Below are 9,606 nucleotides of genomic sequence, written 5' to 3'. Positions count from 1 at the left end.
ACCATTTTCAGCAACATATAGCTTTTGCATATAGATACATTTCTCTCCATATTATCTAGATTCTCTATGAAGACAGAATAACTGAGAAAAGGAGATTTAAGGATACCTGGGAAATAAAATCTGTACATGATCTCAAAAACAAAATATTTATTTTGAATGATTTGCTGTGAATCTGTCCCTTTTTTTTTGGTGAGAAATCTATTTGAAAATCTCTAAAATCAAAAGAAAAAGAATTCTACTTAACTAGAGGTTTCTTAAACTTTTTATTACAGACTAAGTAATCAAAATGCCTATCTGTTGTTCCAACTACATATCACATAGTATCCCTTCTCATCTTCACAACAACTTTCAACATTGGGTCCTATTACTGGTATCCACACTTTATAAATAATGAAACTGAGTTTAAGTAATAGAAACAGAACCAAAATGCAGAGCCAGGATTTTAAAAAAGCAGAGTCAACATTTGGCTACTTTGCTGTATTGTCTCGGGGCATGAGATATTAATAAAGCATCACTTGGTGGAGAGTCTCAGAAACATAGATTCTCCAACCTCATGACAATGAGTTCCTTTTAGTTATTATGCTCTAGAGGAAGCTTTAAGTGTACAATTTTCAGGAAGCAATTTTTTATTAACTCCATCTTTCGGTTAATAATGAACACAGAACATATCTGTTTTAGCTATGCAGTAAGGTCTAGAAATAGCCATAAATGTAATAAAAGCCTCACAAGATTTATTGTAATAGATGTGGTAGATGTTACTTTTGATCCCGAGGGGAAAAAAGGGAGAGGAAGGGAAGAAAAGCAAGGAGAACAAGAAGGAGGAAGATATGGAGGAGGAGAAGGGAGAAAAAGGAGAGGATGAAACAGAAAAAGATGCTTTCTGAGATGTCCGTGAAAGAGAAGCAGGGAGCCAATGGGATATCTAACACTTTCACTCCCAGTGTACCTGTAGCTGCACCTGTGTTATATCACTGTGTCCTCAGAATCGGAAGTTTCAGAATAGTTAACAACATTCTCAAAATCCCATACAGTGGCTGTATAGGAATTTCGTCTAGGATTTGGGAAGTATTAGCCTGTAGGAGCCCTAGTGATGCAGTGATTATACAGTTGGAAGCCCCAGCCGCTCCACCGGCTTTCTAGTGGAGCAGCTTTCCAGTCCAGTAAAGAGTTAGAGAGTCTTGGGAAACCCGCAGGGGCACTTCTACCCAGGACATCCAGGGTCACTGTGAGTCAGAAGCAACTCAATAGTAGTGAGGGCTTCGTACACCCCCTCCCCCCACCTTTCTTTTGGATCCTGTGGGATTCCCATTGCACCACAATGCCTGGGGTGAGATCAGCCTTTTCTGTAATCAGTCCTATGGGAGAGGTGTTTCTCTGAGAGAGGGTAGGAAGTAAGAGGATTTGTAAAGGTCAATGAAATGAGAGACATGCAGAGGTCATGATATGAATAATCCCTTACCCCGCCACCACCCCACAAAAACCCACTGCCATTGAGTGGTAGACTCTTATCTACTCTGTACAAGGTTTCTGAGGCTGCCAATAATTAAGTAAGCAGAGAGACAACCTTTTTCCTTTCTCCCTCAGAATGGCTGGTGCATTTGAACCACTGACCTTGTTAGCAGTCCAATGGTTACCTGTCTGCTCCATTAGCGCTCCTTACTACGAATAAGGTAAGAAATATGACCTTGGGATTTGGTACCAGAAAAACCTAACACATGGCTTTCTGGGTTACTGTGAGGTCAACTAATATAAAATACACTCTATCATTAACTAAAATTACTCATCAAATCAAATAAATAGCAGTGAATTCTGGGAAAAAACTATTGTAATTTGTAAAACATCCTCCCTCCCGCACCAAAAATGAAGGAAGTATTTGTCTTAAGCATATTTGCTTCTTCATTCAATAAATTGATTGTTAATGAATGGGCAATAAAAAGAATGAAAAATATGCTTTATGGGTCACGTACTAAAGCAGAATGGGAGGAGATGGGAAGTAACTTAGATGTCATGATAGTTTTTTCTAGCCGATGGTATAGTGGTTGCGAGTTGGGCTGCAATCCACTACATCAGCAGCTCAAAACCGCCAGCCACTCGCTGGGAGAAAGACCCAGCTTTCCACTCCCAGGAACAGTTGCTGTCTTGGAAACTCACAGAGGTAGTTCTCCCTTGTCCTATGGAGTCACGATGAGCCAGCATTGATTCAATGGTGAGAGGAAGTTACCCAAAAAAGCCAAGCCTGTTGCTGTTGAATCCATTCTAACGCATGGGAACCCTATAAGAGTGAGTAGAATTGACCCAGAGGTTTCCAAGACTGTAAATGTGCATGGAACCAGATTGCCACATATTTTCCCCACAAAGTGGCTAGTAGGTTCCAGCATCCAATCTTGAGATCAGCAGCTGACCACTTACCCACTGCCCCACCAGGGCTCTTTAAGAAGTTACATTAGATAGACAAATACATGAACTTGGAGCTCACACTCAATCCTAAATCTTTATCTAAGTACAATTAGTTTTTATGGTGTCACCCCCCCTTGATACTCGCCCTCATGAAGAGAGCACTGAAGATATGGGTGCTATTGCAAAATGTGGTGAAGAAAGGTCATGGTGTCCAGTAGAGACAACCACGCCTGGAGTCTTAAAATATTGTCTTAAAACAAACAGCCAGCTAAGTGAACTGTCAGCTAAATCCACATGGAAGAATAATGCCAGCCTGTGTGAGCCTAAGGATGTAAATAATAAAATCCAGGACTGGAAGTGGAAACTGTAGTAGAGTGTAAATTCTGAGCACCCGGTGTGCAAAAGGCTATAAATGGCAGTGAAAGCCCAAAATCTATTTGTAGAGTCCACACATTGATTAAACGTCCAGTGAATCCCCTCTGACCATTGACCAGGTATGTGACTAGCCTTGCTATCAGACAGAGTACTTTGAAAAGTAGATTAAAGTAGATATAATTAGGTTTTAATTCATCATTTTATCATTTTCCCCCCTTTTGACTAAATTTCAAATTTGTTCTAAGTATAATTATTTTCTTCTTTTTTTGAACTGCAGTTTTTCTGTGCTTTATTTTGTTATTGTTGTTGGGGATTCTTTTGTATTATTTTCTTCAGATGAAATCCAGGAAAGGTAAATCTATACAGACAGTAACTGGATTAATAATTTCTTAGGGGAAAAAACTAGTTTCTTAGGCTTGTGGAAGGGGGAGTTGGGGGAAATGGGGTGTTAATAATAATGAGTATAAGAATGAAGAAATGTTATAGAATTGATTGTAGTGATGGTTGTACCACTCCTTTTGAAATATTTAAACCAATGAATTATATGGTGCATAGATTATGTCAATACGACTGCCAATTTTTTTTTAAAGTTACATTAGGGTTACAGAATACCAACTTCAATCTAGCCACTTCCTCATGGAACATAGTATCCAGAATCTCTCTGGTCCTCCCTCGGCCCTGCCCACCACCTGAAGGCTACCATATGTTTTCTGCTCTCCTAGCAAAGGATTGGGGACTTTTTCATTTGAACTACGTTATGTACATAAGCATGTAAAACCCTACATGTTTTTTTTCCTCACAAAGTATTTCATCTCAAGCTTTTACCTCGTGTAAGTCTTACCTGAACAGGTGATTCCAGCATCCTTTTGGTGAGTACAGTTATGCTTTCCCCACCCTTCATGTTTGCAGTTCCAGAGAGCTGATTCGTTCCCTCGACAAGAAACATGATCCATCCAAATGCGTCCAGAACCGGCACTGAAATTAGTCCAGCCAGTGCCCGTGATAGCAGTTGGACATCCCAGTTGCTTACAAACCACGGAGACCTCATTCATGTCCCAGTCGTTGTTACACACGGTTCCCCATTCCTCCTGGACTTTCACCTCCACTCTCCCAGCACACCTGTTCTTGCCAGCCGCCAGCCGCAGCCCCTTCTCTGGTCCTCCTGCAACGATGGATCACGACAGCGATTGCTCAAGGTCACAAAAAACAAATGGGGAATCATTATGCTTTAGACTACTTCTTTGTCTTTCAAAGTCAGTTCTGAGGACTAAGTTTGTCCCCATTCATGGTGCAGCCACAGATTTCAAATTAAACAGTGATATACAAACTTAAGAATCTGTTGGTCCCACTGGTATTTACCTACATTCCCTATTGTTTGGCTGAAATTGAGCTACATTTTTTCTTAGATTAAAATTGGCATTTGAGTTTACTGGATTATTCCTTAAACTTCTTTTTGTCCCCATAATTATAAGAATACCCCTATTCTATATTTTCCCTTATTTTCACCTAGACATTGCATCCCATCTCGGTCATAGGGTTAGATTCTTACTATGTCCTTTACATATGTGATCCTTTGGATTTTTGAGGCATGTTATCGAGTTTTTAAGGGCTGTACAGCCTTCAAGAGGATTTTTTTTTTTCACAATCCTTGTCTAGTGGTAGTACCCACCTAGAGAACAGGTGATCAAGCAGGCACTGAGAAGGGAGACCACAGCAAGAGCAAATGGATTCAAGTGGAAAAAGCATCTTCGAAAGTCTTTGAGAAATAGAAAGAAGACATTAGTACAATTCCCCGCTCCCCCCCCCTCAGAGATTTTAGAGAAGAAAACTGTTTTCTGACGTTTGGGTTTAACAAAGACTTTTGAACCAAGACATTAAACTTGCTTCTAAAAATCAAGGCAAACAGAAAAAATCATAGCCAGACTCAACCAGTCTCAATTAAATAGCTTTGAAACCATTTATGTTTATAAGTGACCTAGAGGTGGAGAGGGTAGAAAAAAATCCAACAAAAAACCTCCAAATCTGGAAAATGAAAAAGACATCAATAAAACTTAAAAGTGCTGTTTTCTGTCCAAGCAAAGAGACATTTTCCTGATAGTTCTACATCCCTTTACCTCCTCAATATTCAACTACGTATCTCAGCCTACCGCACCACCCTGCAGGATGGTCAATTTTATGAAGAAATGACTGGGTGGATCACCTTTCGCTGTAGCCTCACCAGTACTTGCCACCATGCCTGCCAAGTAGTAGATGAACAACAAAGTATTGGTGCAATGAAATGATGATGCTTAGATAAAAGAAAATCTTATCACCTCCAGATACAATACAAAATACTCTTCAACATTGTTATCACTCTTATTCTTTCCTTATTACTCTAGTTATACTACTAATTACAAAGTAAAAGAGCTAAAAAAAATTAACGTGCTAAAAGAGTTTAATATACCCATATAAATCATGAGGTAGATTTTAGCGTTGTGGAGGGTTATTATTCCTACATATTTAATCTTTTGTAAGGGCTATTATCTTCGCAGGGTAGTGCAGTGGGTAAATGGGGCTACTAACCAAAAGGCCCATGGTATAAACCCACCAATTGCTCCATTGTTGAAAAATGAGATCATTTGCATCTGTAAAAAGTTAGTCTCTGAAACCCTTTGGAGCAATTCTATAATGGTCTAGAGCAGCGGTTCTCAACCTGTGGGTCGCGACCCCTTTGGGAGTTGAATGACCCTTTCACAGGGGTCGCCCAATTCATAACAGTAGCAACATGACAGTGACGAAGTAGCAACGAAAATCATTTTATGGTTGGGGGGTCACCACCACATGACGACTCTATTAAAGGATTGCGACATTAGAAAGGCTGAGGACCACTGTTCTAGAGGGTCACTATGAGTAGGAGTGAATTCAGTGGCATTGGTTTGTCAATTATCTCCATCCTCAAAGCAGTTCAGCTCATTTCAATTTCTTAGGAAATTTCACTTAGCAGGTTTCCTGAATTGATGCCAACCCAGCTCTCTAAGGCATATCTCAAATCGTGACTCTGTGATGAATTAGAGATGTAAGCTGAACAGCCTTTTCCCATTCCTTAATCCTCTGATATCAACCTTTAAATTATACCCAGTATGTGTAGAACAATTCTACAGCCCCTTGAAGGCTAAACGGAGAATAATAAAGAAGACCTTACCAGTAGCTCCAGAGTCTTCAAGTCGAACCATCCTAGGTTTGTCCAACCCCAGGTTTAATACTTCAATGATCACTAATTCTTTTTGTATTTTCCCCTAGAATTGTTCTCCTAAAGATGATGACTTTAAGACTTCTGAAACCTCCTCACCTCCATAAGAAATGGGAAGGCTACACAAAGGAGGTGGAGTCAACCAAAAGGGAAGTCATTAAAAGAGCTGAGGTTTCCTTCCATAATCATGTTTTCTTCAACATGGGACATGAAACAACCAAAGGAAATTGAGAAATATTCTCTGTGGATTTACAAAGATTAAAGGAACTATACAACTTTATACTGTTGAATTAAACACTTTTAAGTTTTGTAGTTTGTGATTAATGTATGAGACACACAAAGATGTTATTGCTATATAGTTATACTATGTCAAAAAGATAAAACAAACAGCATAAACATAATTAAATAACTAGTTTCATTTCCATAACTGGATAATGAGTAATTTTGCTTAGGTTTTCTATAGATACCACTAGTATTTTTTTTCTAATCAGATAGAGAATTACAAGAAAATTAATCATGAATATTACTATTTCCCAAATGGTAGAACAATGAACAAGATATGATTTTAACGCTAGAGAATTCAATCAATTAAGAGAAACACAATAAGAATAATGAACATATCTTCAAAGTAGAGAGGGAAAGGAAAGGACTATATGTTCATATATGTCTGTTTGGTTTAACATTCAAATAGAAATTAACACAGCTCATTATATTAAAAAACTAAAAATCAATAAATGATTTAATCATCTTGAGAGACCTAAGTTATAAAATAATCCTTTGACAAAATCCATTTCTGATAAAAAATTCTCAGAAAAGCAGGTGTAGAAAAGAACTTTTTCTACCCGGTAAAAGACACTTATGAAAAATCAACCCCCTAATCTATTCTTACTGGTTCTACTCAACATAGTACAAGATGTTTTATCCATTGTAATCCCACAAGAAAAAGAAATATAGGTAGTTCTCATGTTACTAACATCTGGACAACTCATACTGGCCCTTTGATGTTATATAAATGTACCCTGTTTTTAAAATATCTGAACCAACCCTCATGCTCACACTCACTGCCATGGGGTCCATTCTGCCTCATTATGAACCAGCCGTTCTGCCAACACATTATCAAGATGCCTTTCACTAGCCCAGAGCAAACCTACTGCCGTCAGGTCGATTCTGACTCACTCAGAACCTACAGGATGGAGCAGAACTGGTCCTGAGGGTTTCTGAGACTGTGAGTCCTTACGAGAACTGCAGCCTCGTGTGTGTGCTGTGGAGCACACTGCTGGGCTCAACCGCCAACTTCACAGTTAGTTTTGCTTGTTTGAGATTCACTTGCTTGTCATTAAAGGCTTCAAGTCCATTTCAATTTTACGTTGGGTCCTTTTTTTTTTTTTAACATTTTATTAGGGGCTCATACAACTGTTAAGTCCTTTTTTTTGTTAAGTCACTCAAACCACTAGATTTGAAGAACAGGAATTAGAGGGATTTATTGTTTGTTTTCAAAGAATATATATATGTATGGGTGCATATCACAGTCCAAAACATGAAATCAACAATGATTTTTTGACTGATTCAACATTTACTTTCACTTGGAAACAAAAATACCTGAAATGGACAAAAGGCATATGAAAAAGATCAACAAGGTGGATAACTAGCACTACCCTATGTCCAAACTTATTACAAAGCCATAGGATTCAAGACAGCCCTCCATTAGACTAAAAAGATGTATAGATGAATGGGGACGTGCAAAGAGTTTAGAAATAGATCGACATAACCTCACAATTAGAAAGTAAAGTTAAATAGGAACTATATGCTCTTATTCCAAATCACCAACAAATTAGACTTGCAGGCACACCCAGGAAGAGATGGCTTTTGTAACTGGTGGACTATATCCATATTCCAAATGAAAATGTAAACCGATCTTCATGGATGACATGATTGTGTAGAAAACCAGACGGAATCTAAAACACTATGATAACAAAATAAAATGTAGCAGGATTTGGGGATGTAACATGAACATAGAAATATCAAGCAGCAAGCAATCATAATAAAATATTGATTCCAGTTATAATCATATAAAATATATTTCAAATATGTAAAAGACACAAAATAGAAAATAGTGCTCAGAGAAATTTTAAAAGATCTACATAAATGGAGAGATATACTGTGTTTGTATGTTGCAAGATCATATTCAAGTAGATACATCATTTTATTTGGTTTTGCTTTTATATGTTTTTAAGCAGATATATAATTTTAATGTATCCTAAATAAATATCACAGCACAGATTTGGGGCTAACAATTAACTGATTTGAAATTTACTTTTACTTGGAAACCAAAGTACCTGAAATCGACCAAACACATATGAAAAAGATGAACAAGTTGGATAACTAACACTACACCATATCCAGACTTATTATAAAGCTACAAAAATCAATACAGAACTCGGTTAGAACAAATATACATATACATTAGCGTAACAGTGTACAGAGTTCAGAAATAGATCAAGATATATTTAACTACTGAGTTTTTGACAAAGAACAATTTTTTTCCACAAGTGACGGGAACAATTGGCTGTTGCTGTTATTGCTTGATGCCACTGAGTCTATTCCAATCCACAGCAACTGTGTGCATGACAGAAGGAAGCCCTGCCCGGCCCTGCACATCCTCACCATTGTTCCTGCGCCTGCGCCATTGTGGCAGCCGTGGTGTCCATCCATCTCCTTGAGGACCTTTTTAGCTGTCCCTCTACTTTACCAAACATGATGTCCTTCTCCAAGGACTTGAATCACCTGACAATATATCCAAAGTATGCAAAATCAATTATGAAGTACACTGTTGTCTAGGATAGGATTATATCTGCTCACCTTAAAGGATATTCAATAAATACAATCATTATTCAAATTTATGCACCAACCACCAAAGCTAGTGTTGAAGAAACTGAAGAATTCTACTAACAACTTCAGTCAGAAATTGATCAAATAAACAAGATGCACTGATAATTACTGGTGATTAGAATGCTAAAGTTGGGGGGGGGAAGAGGAAGGAACACTAGTAAAATATGGATGTGGTGATAGAAACAAAGTTGGAGATATTGCATGATAGAATTTTTCAAGATTGAGGACTTGTTCTTAGTAAATACATTTTTTGAACAACACAAATGGTGGCTGTAAACATATGTCATCTCCAGATGATATACATATAAATCAAATCTATTGCACCTGTGGGAAGACATGCAGGAGATCCTCCCTATTAGCAACTAAAACCAGGCCAGCTGCCGACTATGGAACAGACGATCAATTGCTCAAATGTAAGCTCAGGTTGAAAATGAAAAAAATGAAAACAAGTTCACAAGAGTCAAATATGATTTTGAGTCTACCCACATGAATTTCGAGAACATCTCAAGAACAGATTTGACACATTGAACAATAATGACAGAAGACTTGATTAACAGTGGGAGGAACAATGAAATAGTTTATTGTGCTAAGCTGGCCGATAAACACATGTAGAGTTAATTGAAGGGTGGAGGGATAAATGGCTCGGTGAGCCTCACCTTTTGAGTTCTCAGGTCTCTTGTTTGTTATGGTCGGACCAGGGTGCAGTTGCCTTAGCC

At 38.1% G+C, this 9,606-nt stretch overlaps 1 protein-coding gene across 1 annotated transcript in view; it reads right to left on the bottom strand.

Annotated features, from left to right (window-relative positions):
• The window catches only part of CD163 (CD163 molecule), a 42,237-nt gene extending 36,184 nt beyond the window's left edge, over positions 1-6,053 (bottom strand). Inside the window, exons 1-3 of the mRNA XM_030887242.2 lie at positions 5,954-6,053; positions 4,442-4,528; positions 3,614-3,934 (exon numbers count right to left, since the gene is read on the bottom strand). Coding sequence (XP_030743102.2) covers positions 3,614-3,934; positions 4,442-4,528; positions 5,954-5,984 — 439 coding nt within the window. The 5' untranslated portion in view covers positions 5,985-6,053. The remainder of the gene's footprint in view (positions 1-3,613; positions 3,935-4,441; positions 4,529-5,953) is intronic.
• Positions 6,054-9,606: the final 3,553 nt, after the last annotated feature.

This window comes from Echinops telfairi, unplaced genomic scaffold (assembly GCF_000313985.2).
Source record: "Echinops telfairi isolate 266 unplaced genomic scaffold, ASM31398v2 ScPeMD7_7356;HRSCAF=8355, whole genome shotgun sequence".
Classification (NCBI taxonomy): domain Eukaryota; kingdom Metazoa; phylum Chordata; class Mammalia; order Afrosoricida; family Tenrecidae; genus Echinops; species Echinops telfairi.
Note: the sequence above shows the minus strand (reverse complement) of the source record. Positions and strands in the feature narration are given on the sequence as shown.